General features: G+C 40.8%; 1 protein-coding gene across 1 annotated transcript; it reads right to left on the reverse strand.

Annotated features, from left to right (window-relative positions):
- Positions 1 to 2,829: 2,829 nt before the first annotated feature.
- On the reverse strand, positions 2,830 to 6,251 carry APELA (apelin receptor early endogenous ligand). The gene is made up of 3 exons (XM_075499245.1): positions 5,911 to 6,251; positions 5,309 to 5,420; positions 2,830 to 2,999 (listed from the first exon to the last, which is right to left on the reverse strand). Exons 1-2 carry the CDS (start codon positions 5,984 to 5,986, stop codon positions 5,332 to 5,334), a joined length of 165 nt encoding a protein of 54 aa, XP_075355360.1. The 5' UTR covers positions 5,987 to 6,251; the 3' UTR covers positions 2,830 to 2,999; positions 5,309 to 5,331.
- Positions 6,252 to 15,267: the final 9,016 nt, after the last annotated feature.

Consider the following 15,267-nt stretch of genomic DNA (forward strand, 5'->3'; position numbering starts at 1 on the left):
GACTGCATCTGTGCAAACATCAATTCTGACTTAATGCACAGCAATTTGTATTTTTACAAACATCCTTCAAATGTCCGCTCATACATGCACATGGAGAGTTCAGTCAGTTCAGCTGTTGTAGCACTGTGTCCAAATGCTTCATGTTTATGTATGTAATCACACTGTTATTATGCAAAATGCTTTTTACCAGATGGACCTTATGTTGCCCAAATCAAATGAAAATGGGTAGTTTCAACAAAGTCAAAGGCAAGTCCAGCTTGGCTGCAAACAAGCTCCTTTGAAGCCCTGCTCCCACTGAAGTTAAATGTCAATGTAGTGTTGTGCTGCAGTAGCATCGCTTGGCTCTCCCAATTCTACTGTGCAAGACACCTAGCACTTAGAAATTTACAGAATCCAACCTCTAACAGAAGTTACCGCACATTGTAGCTTCTCCTACACTTCAGACTACTTCTGAACTCATTTTTTGTCTTGAAATAAGGAAAGACTGTTTTCTTTAATTTGTGAGGACATTCAGATCTTATGACCTACCACTCTGAGAGAATTTAAAATCTTGCTTATTCTAGGCACGAAGACAACGCGTAGTCTGGGTTCTGCTGTAATCCTATCAAAGTATCATGATGTCATGTAAGAGCATGCTGTGAATACACCAACCAGCAGTTTTAAACTAAGTTCTTTCTATATGGCTTTTATCAGAATTTTCTATTTTGAGAGAGAGAGAGAAAATGCGAGGAAAATATTTACATGAATAACTATTATTTATTTGTGTCCAAAATTGAGTAAGAAGAAGTTTTACATGCTGATCCCATATGAATCCACAGGGAAATGAGACAAATTCTCCCTTTTCTTTAGATTCATTGCCTTTGACAGCTTAAGAATATATATTTTGAAAAGTGTACAAAGTTTATTTAAAATGAGACATTGTTATTTGAAGTGCATACTATCTTTTTACAAAACGTACAATCAACCAGCTAGTTTATAAACATATCTATCAAAGATCACAATCAATGCCTTTTTAAAGAAGATTCTGTCAGCATATCTAAAAAGAATAGACATTTACAATAATTTTGTAGACTGACAACGGGCTTCCTAGGACACTTTGGTACTTGTTGTTTTATTTATTTTCTACATCTGCAAGGGAACATGCATATATAGCTCTCTGATAGATACATTATGTGTTTCTTACAATTTTATCAAAGTTAACTGAATAATTATAGTTATATAAAATATCCAGTGCCACATGAAATCCATATACTCATAAGACATAACTGTTAAATAGTTACTCTTCACCTTTCTTGCTTTTCTATACTCTTTGCCTGTACTTTTTAACACAGATAGTTTACACATGTATGCATGGCTAAGTTAAATAAATAATTAAAAAATAAAATTAGTGGTAGTATGCCTCTAATTTTGGAAAACTGCTTTCTTCAAAACTCCAAAGGTTTACCTGCAGGGCTGTTTGTTGTTATAGACAAGTTTGACCATCTTTTTATGGCACTGATTATTTTCCAAAGCTCCAGAATATGGTGTGATGTCAAATTTTGTTTTCTTGATTGTTCTTCTTTTACTTATTAGAAACAGTGTGTTGCAGGACAAAATTCTAATACTGGATTTAAATTGTGACATGGCTAATCTTCGCTCATCTTTATGCAATTTACAAAAAACATTGACATTTCAAGACTAGTGCAGTGACTTAAAAATCTGGGTATGACTTATTTTCAGGTTTGTTTTAGTTCTTCTAACGAAAGGGCTACCATGTTTTGCTTTATGTGTAGGTTTGTAATTTCTGCTGATATAAAAAGGAGATGTGAAGCATATATTTTCAAAGACAAAAAGTAAAATAAAAGCTCAATGTATTCTTGACCTGCAGTGCTGAAAAGAACATCCTGTTTTCTGTTTGAAGTTCTTATTCATTGTAGTGGCATGTTCCAAATATCCCATTCATTTAAATGACAGAAATAGAGTAGTACACAACACTGGGGTTGACCAAACAAAGGTTTCTTTTCAATGGTCTATTTTTATGCTCTATTTATAATACTGTAGCGGGTATTTTAGGAAAACTACTATTAAGCAAATGGTTCTATAGTACTGAATTTTCAAGTATGTTTTAGCTGTCTGGTTTGGCAGCTCAGTTTAAGAAAACAAATGATAGGCTTTGCGGTAACAGCTCATTAGACAGGAGGATGGGCTTGACCTTAAGGCCTGACTTGAGAGATCTGAGTTATCAGTTTTGCATGACCCTTGGCTAATCTCTTATCTCTGTGTGCTTCAACTCCCTATCTATAGAACGAGGGATAATACTCCCTTTGCTTTCTTATATTGTAAACTCTTACTATGCTTTTACTATACATGAAGCCAGTAGGACCACCAGTGTGGTGCTGACTTTGGTACTATTACAGTAATACATTCTACGTTATTATTAAGGTAATTCCATAAAGATGTAACGTTAGGTGTTAAAACATATATGTATATATTATTAATATATAAAAGTATTAAAAAAAAAAATGGACTTTCACAGTTCTGTGCTGGAGTCTGACATTATTTCACCCTAAATACTGCCCTGCGCACAGCCTGAATTGAATAGTCAACAGCATGTCCGATTTCTCTCAGTCTGAACAGTACAGACCATTAAGAGTCCCCTTGGCCAGGTCCTTCTTAATGCCGCTGGAAATCCAACTCAGGTGCCTGATGTTTGATTTGGTCTTTAACTTTCACTGGCCGTTATGAGAGCCAAAGAATTTATATGGAATGCTTCAACCAGATGAGTTTCGTGTACATCCTCCCATCACCACCCTTGGTTGTCCCCCCCCCCCCCCCTTTCTTAGGGTGTGAGTCCCAGGGCCTTTGCCTCAGGTCTTGCAGAATGTGACAGACAGGACTGCTGAAGATGGGACAGTGCTGGCTCTATCAGGTCAGCTGTTGTTGATCTAGACTTCTGACTAACTTCTCCATCAGTTTAGTTCTTGCTCCTTTAAAACACTGAAAAGCCCATTATGAAATTGCTGTGAAAAAAAAGGAGAGAAACAGGCATTAATGAGAGATTTAGTAAACTGTCTCATACAAAAGAGAATATATTCTTTATTAAATACATGGTTGAAATTTGGGATAATGTTTCTTAATTTGGAAATTTCAGCTAAAGGGTTAAGAAAAAACAATCAAAAAGCCAAAAGCGAGAAGGCCTCTAATATAAGGGGTTTTTCCCACTTTTTTTTGGTCCTGTGTTTTGCCTATGTAACCGATGAAAAATCAAGTTCAATCCCCTCGTCATTTCAAATGTTGCTGCGAAAAAGAATGCTGCTACAGTCATCCCACTTTCAACCACCTGTTGAAATTCAGGCTTAAGGATCCATCCTGTTTGCATCTGCAAATAGCTTTATCCATATGTACAACTCCATTGAGATCAAGAAGATTACTCACATGAGTCAAGTTACCCAGGCATGTAAATATTTGCTGAATTAGGACTAAAACTGGAAGGGAATGTAAACGTAGCTGGTAAATCCTACTTAAGATAAAGGAGCTGAGCACCCACAATGATGACTGGAGTTGGTTCAGGTGCCTGTCACCCCTTACTCCCCAGTGAAGTTTCATGGATTTCTAAACAGCTTTATGAAGCAGAATTATCTGTAGCTAAATGTCTAGAAAATACATTATGAATTAATAAGTACACTGTTTTGCTTCATTATTGACTTTTGTTAAAAGAAATCGGCTCCCCACGTAAAAGGAGATAACACTGAAAATAGCTTTTATCTTGATATTCTGTAGGGAAAATAATTCCAGTGTAAGTGCTCATGTATTGTGCAGCTACTGCAGCCTCAAGCAAAATGCATTATATGCTGTTTCAGAGCACGTTAGAGAAAACGTAGATGCTTTCTGCACAGACAGTCTCCAGATTATGGATGCTGAACTGGAGGAAGTGGGGTTAAATTTACTTTTCTTAGGAACTGAAGCAAGCCATTCAGAAGTGATTCAAGAAGTCTCTGGACCTAAATTCCCCTGTCCCTGTCATTCAGTGTCTGCATGCTGAGTGAATTGATCTGATTGCTTATCTTTTCAGGTTTGTGCTTAAACTGATGAAGGAATCTCATTTAATCTGTCTCTTATTGAAATGAACACATTCATTTCAACGCATTCATTTCAATAATGGTGGAGGAGACGTGGCATTCAGTAGTAAAGCATCCTTCTGGCGTGTCCCTCTTTCTACTTGCAGCTCAGTTCTGCCACTCAGTATGCAGCCTGCCTGAGATTAAACTTAAGATACGGTAATCTTTTTTCAGCCTCACAAACCTGCCAGTTTACCATCCCATATGCGCATTCCACGTGTTTATAGGCCAGCACTATAGAGTGGAATGGCACCTCTTTGCATGGCTGTTTTGGGAGCGGTGTAGGCTCTTCTCACCCAGGCAGTTTATGCATTGACAAGATTCTTGGTATAGGGTTGTTAAAAGTTTGACTTTGGTCTCTTTTTCACTGTTAACCGCTTAGTAAATGGAAACATCTTGTGTCCACGGAGTGCAGGTTCTGCCATAATTTATTTATGATGCTGTCATGCCTGGGGCTACGACATTATTTTACTATATAATGAGTTTAGAAGATGCAAAACTAGTGACTGCATGTTTTATTCATCCTTAAATTGCAGGAGCGCCTTGGTTTCCTTTTGATGCCTACCCTATTTGCAAATGCTACCTGTGTGCTTCTGCGGCCACTTAGTATTTGAATGTATATGCCCTCATCAGCTATAAAGCATTAATGCTTTGCACTTGTATAGCCTTTCATCCAAGGAGCTCAAAGTGTTTCGCTGACAATGATTAAGAATTACAGTCCCCTTTGAAGTGGGTAAATGCTACTACCTTCATGTTACTGACGGGCTGAGTGAGGTGACTTTGCCCTGCATCCAACATGAAAGAAGTGTCAGCGCTTGAAGTCCCGGAGCCTCCTCTCCAGCTCCAGCTGCCGCTTTGTGCCTCCTTTACGCTCATCACGCTGCTCGCCCCGCAGCTTTGCCAAGAGGCTTAAAGCTTTGCAGGGCACTAGTTCGTCCTGCTCAGCAGACCCAGGCGCTTCCCGCCCTGCCTCAGCGAAGGCATTTGCGCGGGGAGCGCTGGCCCGGGCGGGGATAACGCGGCGGGCGGCGAGACCCGCGCCCCGCGCGAGCCGGGCGCCCGCCGGGGGGCTCAGGGGGAGCGCCCGCCCAACGCCCCCTTTTTCAGGACGAACCACCGGAGGCCGGGTGAAATCGCACCCGTCGTCAAACGCCTCTTAGGCGGCCGTCACTGCGCCCTCCTGGCGTCATCACCCGACACGCGCGGATTACCTCGCCCACGCTCGGCGGGGGGCTCAGGGGAAGGGCACCCTGGAGTGGAGCGGCATGCAGCGCCGGTGGGAGCAGCCGTGCCGGTGGAGCTTCCTGCGCAGGGCCAGGCTGGCTGCGGAGAGAGAGAGGCAGGCAGGGCCTGAGGGGAGGTCGCCGGCAACGCGCCCCGGCAGTCGCGGCGCGGGGGCGAGCGTCCTGCGCTTCCCGGGACGGGGCGGCCCCGGCCCCGGCCCCGGCGCTCCCCGGGCGGCTACCGGTGCCCTCCGCCGCTCCTCCCGTGCCGGACGTGCTTCCCCGGGAGCAGGCTTGCAACAGCTGCCTACCTTGAGTCCTCATTTATTGCAGCCCCCCCCAAAGCTGCCAGGCTCCTGGGATACCTGATGCATCATCTCACGCTGCCGCTATAAGTAGAGATGAAGCGCACGTATCCAGGCTGCAAAAACCCTTCGTAAAACGCGTGGCAGCGGCAGCCAGGCACCCACAGACCCGCCCGCAGTGGAGGGCGGAAAGCCCGCCGTGGATGCGGCTAGCCCAACAGGCCGGAGTGCCCGCGGCGGGCACGACCCCCCCGGCACGTCCCGTCGCGCTGAGGCATCGCTCACCTGGCCTGTGCCCGTCGGCAGGGAGGAGGCTGGCCAGGAGAAAGAACACGATGCAAAGGAGCAGCTGGAGTCTCATGTCTGCCGTCAGCGTAGAAGCGCGCTCCGAGGGTGTCGCTGGGTATATATATATAGGCGACGAAATGTACAGAACACCGGCCCGCGTGGCTGGAAGCGGCCGGCAGCCCCCCGCCTGGCTCACAGGCCAGTGGCAAGCTGGGGAGCCGGCCCCCGGCGGCGTTTTCCAGCAAGGTTAATGATCAGGCAGGGGCAAGGCTCCTGGTCTGCACTGCGGTCAGTGCCTCCCTCTTCCCTTCTGCCTTTCCTCTTTTTTTTTTTTTTTTTTTTTTGTGTCACTCCCCCTTATTTTCCATAAGCAAACAATGCAGGAATGAAAAGTCCGTGTAAACAGTAGCTTCTGTCAATGCGTTCGGGGCAAGGAGCCTCCTGAACAATGCGGCGACTTCACTTTAAATTCAACCCAGGCAGGAAAAAAATATGTAAAACAAGCCCCGATGTTCCCTCCCCCATTTGCAACTGTTTAAACTTTTCATTGCCCATATTGGTCCCACATGCAGAAGCAATGGCTGCGGCAGGAAGGCCTCCCCCCGCTTTGTCCCTCCTGAAAGCGAGGGCTGTGAAGTCCCCCCACGCACGGCCCTCCACGCAGCTCGAATGCTTTCTCTCTTCTCTAAAGTAGCTGCGAAGTTGTGGCTATTCAAAGTGAAACTGTAGCAGTTAAGGCTAATGGGTGTCTTTTGTACCGGCAAGTATTTTTAAAGGATCAGAATATTCTGGAATTAATTTGCCAGGTTTTTTGTTTTTCTTTTTTTTTTTACCATGTCGGGTAAAATAGAAGTCTTACACGATGTAACTGGTACAACAGTGCCGTGTTGGGGAAAGCAGCTCTGGATAGGACGTTACGGTTGCATAGCCCACCTGTACATCCTCTTATATTTTTACTAGCTTGTGGTGAGAGCTCGCTTTAAACTACGCTGAAAAGAGCTGGTGTGATGACAGTGCAGATATGCAAGCCTGAAGAGAAGACAGGCAAACTTCGCTAAATGTGTTAGCAGCAGTGATGGTTTTGAAACCCAGGGAATTACAGCCATCAGTTAAAATTCAACTGGTCCGTTTCTTATTTTCAACCTGCTGATTTCTTGGGATGGAACAGCACCTAGTGATTTGGAAAACGAAAATTTGTCCGGTTTTGGAAAAAGTTTGTGGTTTAAAATAGCAGGAAAGACTACATTTCTGCACAGATGAAACACTACTATTATCAAAAGTTGACTAAAGTTGTTCTTTGCCTAATTCCCTAAAGAGTGGAATATAAGTTTTTTTAATTTAATTGCCCCTGTATTTTTTCCCTTGTGGGTTTTCCCATTTTCTTTAAAAGCCTGTTTAACTCAATAGTGCATGCTAGCCCCTCCTCATGGAGTTATACATCATTACTGGGTTACTTGATTTGTCTGGGTAAAGTATGTCCGTTCTGTATGAATTGAAAGGCAACTTGCAGCTTGAATGCATGGCGGGAATAATTATTAATGTTATTGTTTTAAAATGATGTCAAGACTGCTGAGGAAGATGTCTTGGACAAAACAGTAACAAAGGAAATCCTCTGCTGACTGATCACATTGATCTGTCATAAGCAGCACATGCTTCCCGGTGTTCATCTGTTCAGGTTGGTGGTCCTTATGTTTTCTCTGTACAATCTCTGGCCTTTAAACTAGACTTCTGTTTAGTATTGATGCCACTAGCTCGATACTGATTTCAGCTGAAATCAGGGTCCCATGGTGCCAGTGACAGAATTGTCCTAAAGAGTGTGTCATTTCAGATAGAAAGGTGGTGGAGAAGTGGTGTGGCTAGCTCACACAGCGAGTTTGTGACAGAATCAGGGTTACGTCCTCAATATCCTAAATCTCACCCCTCCGCAGGGTCGCCTTTAGGGATGTTGTTCACCATGTTCACTTGTTCACCATGAATGAGAACACGCTGGCCACCTCGTTCATACAGCCCTGTAAATGGTCATGACTTTCATTCAGCGGTGAGCTATATAAGGTTCAGACTCATAACCTTCAGGTGAAAAGTAGTATAGACTTCAAAGTGATAGGGACTCTGTAGATAGCTAAAAGGGTAGAAGGAATGCATAGACCATTGCCAGTCCCTCGGGCTATCTAGGCCTCTTCTGCACCTGTATTTGGTGAAGTTTACAGGCTTTCTGAGGAGACATTACATTTTCAGGGAGTTGAGTAAGATACAATATTTAAGTGCAATATTTATGTATATTTTTTTAAACCTTAGCTTACTTCGAGCTATTCAATCCATGCTTAACTCTTCGCAAAAGTTTACAAAGGTTTATATGAATCCAAGTCACTATAACATGAGCATCACAGATTTCTTGTAATTTTCATGTAAGCTAGAGTAATATTTTGATGCTTACCCACTGAAGAAATTTCTAAACTGTATTATTACAGTCCCACTCTAGAATTTATAGTTCTTTTGCAAGCAGATTTCCTTCAGGTACTTATTTTCATATGGCATACCACTACTTGAAATTAGGCAAAGAACAGCTAGACAAAATGTAATGATGTAATGTTTCTGCTTTTTTTATGGTTTGCTGTTTGGTTTTTGGTTGTGGTTTTGTTGTTGTTGTTGTTTTTTTAATTGGCTTTAGAGGAAAGAGAATGTAAAGTACATAGGAAAGCTGGAGGTCTGTAGATAATGTTTTATGAGCTAGAAGAGGTAGTTCTTTGAATCAAAAGCTTCCCTTCTCTTTTATAATCTGAAAGGAACACGATAAAAGGATGATGGTTTCAGCATTTACCTATATCATTGCTATTTTTCCAGCAGGTACTCTGTTCCCTACCTCCCCCTTGATAGGATCAAAATAGTCAAATTATCAGTTTACTTCCAGAAAGTGAAAAACACGGTTAGCAGAAATAGTTTCAAAAGTTACAACACGGAAAATTTAGAACTGCCTTTCCTGGGTATCAAAGATTAACTGTAAGCAACACACATGGCATTGTCTTTTGCTTGACACATTTCGGTAAGTCATATTCAGTACTGTATCACTTCACAGGATATAAATTGTTCTGCATGACATTTTCAGTACAGAGTGTCTGTTACAGCCTATTTATTTATTTGGGGAAAAAATAATTTGAAATGATTATGCCATTTTTAAGAATAAGACTGGGAGAAACAGGGGAAAAGTGACTGAGGGAATATCAAATTATTTTGTCACATATAGAAAAATATAAAATGTTTTGATAATTTAAATGAGAGAGCAAGTGGTGTTACATTTTTAAGTCAAATTTTGCAGGGAGGTGGAAGGACTGAGTGTAGATGCTTTTTTACAGAAAGATGCCTTTTTCTGAGAACAGTTGTATATGACAGGAGTTATATTAAGAGGATTGGAAGCACAAAAGTCAAAATAATAGGTAGGAGCAGGAAAATTAATAGTAATAAGAAGTAGAATAGGCAGAGTTGGATGATAACAACGGGAGAGAAAGATAATTGGGCACTTCCTAGTAAGGAGTAAGGGATTAATTAGCGTTCCCTATTGGACTGCTGGTCAGAAGTTGAATCCTACCTTTCCTTTGAAGGCCAGCACGTAACTATAAACTCTAGTGAAAAACAGTGCTTGTCACTAATCTTTGAGAATGCTATCAATATCAAAAGACAAACAGAGCTTCTGAAGTACAGGTTGTACTAACAAAATTGTTAGTATCTAACAAAATTGTTAGATATGGTAACACTGGTTTCCATCTCTGCATCTTGGATACCCCCTTGGATAATATCTCTCCCCCTCCTAGAGATCCATAAAAATACATTGATAATTATGGATCTCTACTGTGCTATGAGAACACATGCCAAATGCTTAGCAGAGTGATGATAACTGTGAAAATCCCTGTTTATTTTGGCTTAGAATTGTCAGATAAGATTTAATATCAGAGTTTCTAATCAGGTTTTCTAACTTTGTGTTCCCCAAATTCATCCATCCTGCTGATCTGGAAGAATTATTTGACTAACCAGACAAGATCAGGGATAAGACTGTTTACTTCAAAAGAATTTGGTGAAGCAAATAATCAAGTCCAATGGCAAATGTCATTAGGAAAAGTTCTAGGCTTTTCCTAGTTGCTTTCCATTACATTGCAAGACGGTATATGAGCTGTGCAACAAATGAAAGAAAAAATGCAAAAAAATTATGTGAGTCGCTGCTTGAGGGGAAAAAGTTGGCAAAGAAATGCTTAAAGGGATAAATTTTGAAATGTTGTTTAGGTGTCTGTGCTGTGGTTGTTTTTCACCACAAATTTCGTTGGGATTATTATCTCATGGTTTTATTGGGTCTATGCGCCAGCCACGAATATAAAGGATGTTTTTTCTTCATCCTGGGCTGAAGCCATCAGAAGCCAAATATAACGTTTGCCTTCTTCATTGACTATAATCATGAAGACTACTTTTTCTAGACAAAAGTCATTACCTCGAAAATTATGATTTCATGAGAAGATGATGGACTTTGTCATAACTTTAATCTGTGCCTGGAAATGAAAACCAGCTCAGAAACTAACCCCCATTTCTCCTCTTTTGCATTTTATGCTTTTTCTGGAGAAAAAAACCCCCACAAACTTCTCTGCCTGTTTGAGCTCAGCTGCCTTTCCTGCCTGGGGGGGTGACAGTGCTCCGGAAGAAAATGGTGGTCATCAGGCAGAAGGAATGCGTACCAGTAACCCGACACTGGAGACAGATGTGCTCAAGGAACGGAAATGGGGGACGGCTCAGACTAGGCTAAACCTTGTATAATTTTGACTTTTTTTTTCCTGTTTGTGAGGCTTTCCACGTGTGTTGCAGAGATGCACATCCTAGAAAGTACATTTTCTTTAATTTTAAACTGGGAAGAAACATGGACTGGTGTCCATGGCAGCATCTCCTGGGCCTTACTGCAGTACAAGTCATAATCATAATTTTTAGAATAATAATAAAAAGGAAAAAGATTCTCCGGTAGACTTCAGTCTGTCTTACTTCTGTAACCCTACAATCTATAGGGATGATTTCATTTAATACAATGAAAGTAATACCAGCCACGCACCTGAATAATCATAAAGTCCCTCCTAGGCAAATGATGATTTCATCAGTTGCCTACAGAACTGTATTGATGCATTTTCTTTTTTATTTAAGGAAAATACATTTACATGGGCTTGAAGTTGCACTTATTTTTCAGTTGTTTTCCAGCCTTAACAAGTAAATTTGATTCTAAGATTCATCTAGGAAATATATATTTTTATTTTTTTTTTTTTAAATAGGATAACAAAGAGGTGAACTCTGGAGCAGCAGTGGCTGTGATCCCCACCAGAGCGACCACATGTTCTGTTTCAGGCAACCCATTCGGGGTCAGATTCTTCTCTGGCACCGGTCATAATTTCAGAGCTTTTTTAATTTGAAGAGACATTTATGTTGTCATGAATTAATGATGTTCAAGAAAAAAACCGCAATGCTTGCATAGCACAAGGTTCTATAATTAATTTTTATTTGCTGGTTAACTTTCAAATATGTAACTGCCTTACATATCTAGACCCTTCATGCCCTGGGTTTCAGCAGGGAAAGTCTTTAAAAAACGTATTTTTCATGTTATAATGAGAACTCTCATAAGTGATCATGTAAATAAGGCAAACAAAGTTACTTTTCTGCTACACCTTCTAACATATGCATTTAGGAAAGACGGGTGCTTACTGCAGTATTTAGCATACATGTTACTGTTTATATTTGCTAGGGAAAATTCAGTACAGACAGACAGATACAGTTTTGTCCTAAACTCTAAGTTTTAGAGCTTCACATGTGGTTGGAAAATTATTTTTTAAATCAAAATCTATCCATTTAGTTGTACAAATTTCAGTAAGTTTTTCAGATAGAAAGATTTAATTTCCTGGAGATAATTTTCTACATAACTGATCTTCTGTTTTGGATCTGGGCAGCGACTACCCACCACAAAATTTTAATGCAGGAAGTGCTAGGTGAATTTCTGTAGAGATTGGATGAGTAATTACTTGAGAGAGAATTTCAAATGACCCTCCAGCTCTTTGCATATTTATACTTCTGACTTTGGGTAGTAAATTTGGTTTGCAGTTTCAGTAGATTTTTTTCAACGTTGCTTGCAGTTTATCATTAGGCATATGGTGTCACATGAAGCAGCTCTGTAGGAAGAAAGAGCTTAAGTTCCCATAAGGGGGTCTAGTGTGATGTTTCAGTATTCCAAGTAGTTGTCACCATTAATATTAACCCTCTGCAAGCCCGGTCCCCAACTTGCAACAAGGTGAAATGTGCACTTTATGTATGGGTTTTCCCCGAGGGTTTGGACCTTTCTAGTACAGTCCTTTGAACTTTGCCTCCTGGCAGAAAGATTGCAGCTCTGCCTTGCTCTTCATCAATGGCTAGGCTGTGGTACTGCCTTTTTGTATTTTTCCTGTCTGAATTATTTCTTTATCTGCTGTGGTCAGGAAGGTCAGCCTTCCTGTTGCCCACACAACTGGTGAGAGGTACAAAAACAGAGAAGGTATGTATGATTTTTCACTTTTCCAACCTTCAGGCAAGCTGAAAAGCAGGAACTGCAAGCTTACATTCAAATAAAAGATACCGACACATAGAAAAGAGCAAAGGCAAGAAAATGAAGTTTTCATTTAGGAAAATGTTGAGTTTCTCATTGATTTCCTACATTGTTTGTCCCTTGATTGCTGTGTGGGAAAGGCCAATGTTTTCCAGTTGCATATTATATAGAAATGTTTATTGAAATGTTTTGCTATGCCTACTCTTAGTTAGGGTAATAGCACCTACATGATAACTAGCCTCAGATATTCCATTGGCTGTTCTAGATATTGTATACTTCTAACTAATAACAGATTTTCCAAGGGACAAGATTTATGTTGTAGACTTGAGACCTATCTGTGCCAGCATATTGTTTTAATTACATACTCTGGATAATTAAGTTACTGTGCAGTGGTAACAAAGTGGAAAAGACTGCTCTGAAGAAGCTGTCAATGCTTTAGCTGCTGCACTTGCTAGATGACTGCTCTGATCAGTGCTTGCGGTGGATCTCGTACGCTAATGATCCTACCATTTCTCCCACTGTTGAAGCTGCACTGATAGGAAAGGTGGGAAATTTTGAGGAAAAAAGCCTACTACAAGACAGAGCACTGTAACCTGTCACCCCCTTCTAATCCCGTAAGGTGATTACTGGCTGTACAACACCTATAGCTATACCAAATATGGTCCGGCCGTTTTTTTTTTTTTTTTAATGGAAGAGGATTATCTCTATCAATGGAAAGACCAAAGACCAAATTAGCAGGGATGAGGTAGTGGAAATTTTTGCAATGCCTGACATTAGGTACAGCATACAGTGAAAGAATATCCTGTAGAAGCTGAAGCAGCTCTGCAGCAGTTCAGCAATGTTTTGGGGGTCTATTTTGCTAGTTTTGAAAGGTGATGATGATTTGCACTGGTTTTGCTTCTGCAATATATATATATGTATTAAATAATAATTATCTCTAACATGAATAAAAGGCACAAAGCAAAGCTCAGAGTAAATTAAGTTGATCTCTGTGTTCACCACAAGGATCCTTGCATTAAGCCCTCAAAGAAGATCTTGAGACTCCAGGCTCATCGAAGTTTTGTAATGGAGACTGTACTCACTCAAAAATAGATGAACCCAGGAAAAAAAACAGCAGCCAAAACCACCAACCCTCAGACAAAATACATGCTTCATGGAAGAGAGGTTACATTAGGTTACGTGCATAACTTACCCTGATGTCAGGAACTGCAGTTCATGAGGTGTTGCATCACAGCTTTAGAAACTCAGTTGAATTTGACAGTGTTTTTATTTTCTTTTGAGGGTAGTAAGTATTTTCAGCTTGCAAATTTCTACAAAATAGTCATAAAAATCTTTGTTACCAGAGACCCTGAGGAACTTTCCTTTTGATCTGCACTATTTTATAAAGTCTGTTTTGCAAAAGGAGATGTGGTCCTTGCTCCTTTCAACTTATTCCTGATTGCAGTGTTTGAATCCTTTAAAAACACAAAGATAATGTTATCGATACATACATGAAGATGCTAATGTATATAAATATTTATACAGGGTCAAGAAGTAACTAGTGATTTCATCGCATTTCTTAACTGTGTAAGTTATAAGAATCTTTCATTTATTTTAGCTTTGTGGACTGATACTGCACAGCTTGAATTCAAGTTGTGTTGCTCAGTTGTGATAGACTGTGTAAGACAATCAATTATCTCATTTGTTTTCCATGATTATACACATAATGTTTTCTTACAAAAAATAAACTTGACTGAAATGCTGTTTCTAATGCTCGTGAAAACAGCTATGTATTGTTTAATGTTTTCAAGAAGAGCTCTGTGTTGAAAAGTTGAAATTGAAAGTAATTGTAGAAGTACATCCCACTGAGGGTTGACTTTTGGTGTGCTTTTGAAAACTGGCCTTCACATTTGGATGCTATTGTGCATATGTATGCGTACTAAAGCTACTTTTTGCCCCCCCCCCCGCCCCTTTTTTTTTTAATGAGCCACTAAGATAAGTAGTGGATAGCTAGCAGCGGGCTTACAGGATATATTTGGAGACAAAGTGATTTGTACCTTTATAGTTCAAATAAATGGGCTTAATAGTTTTCCAGCATGATACATGCAGAATGCAAAAATCCCAGCATGAATGTCACAGCTCCAGTATATATTGTGGTGCTGATAGGTAGTAAAACACAGTTTTTCATTTCCACATTGAGCAAATTAAATATAGAAATCAGAAAGCTTCTTCTGGCCAGAACATAGCCCTTCCGAGCGCAGTAGGCGTGAGGTAGCTGTGCAGTGTCCTGGCTGCCAGAGCTGCCTGGGGATGCTTTAGCCCCTGCGTTACTTTGGTTTAGGTTAAACTGTCTTTAAAAGCCTCCAGGGAGCTGTTGTGACAACAGACAGGGATTAATGGGATGCAGGAGTCTAGGCTTGTTTCCATCAAGGAGGCTGAGTGGGCAGTGAAGTGGCAGAGGCAGCTATCAGTAGTTCTGCTCTTTCTGTGCTGTGTGAGTCTCCAGCTGTCCCACAGGGGCTCAGCAACCCTCTCCCTCTCCTCCTTACCTGCCTTGTGCTCTCCCACTGCTACTACCGTAGCAAAGGTCCACTGAATATGAAATCACACACCGTCACCTTTGCAAAGCTGTCTTTTCAAGGACTTTGGGCTTGGATTCAATATGACTGCAATTGTTTGCAGTATTTTTGTTTCCCTTTTATAGCTTTTACAATGAAAGAAAGAAACTCCAAGTGTTTACACATCTATCTGATGTTCTCGATACAGATTGCACTCACAGACTT

This window comes from Mycteria americana, chromosome 4, assembly GCF_035582795.1.
Source record: "Mycteria americana isolate JAX WOST 10 ecotype Jacksonville Zoo and Gardens chromosome 4, USCA_MyAme_1.0, whole genome shotgun sequence".
In the NCBI taxonomy this organism is placed as follows: Eukaryota; Metazoa; Chordata; class Aves; order Ciconiiformes; family Ciconiidae; genus Mycteria; species Mycteria americana.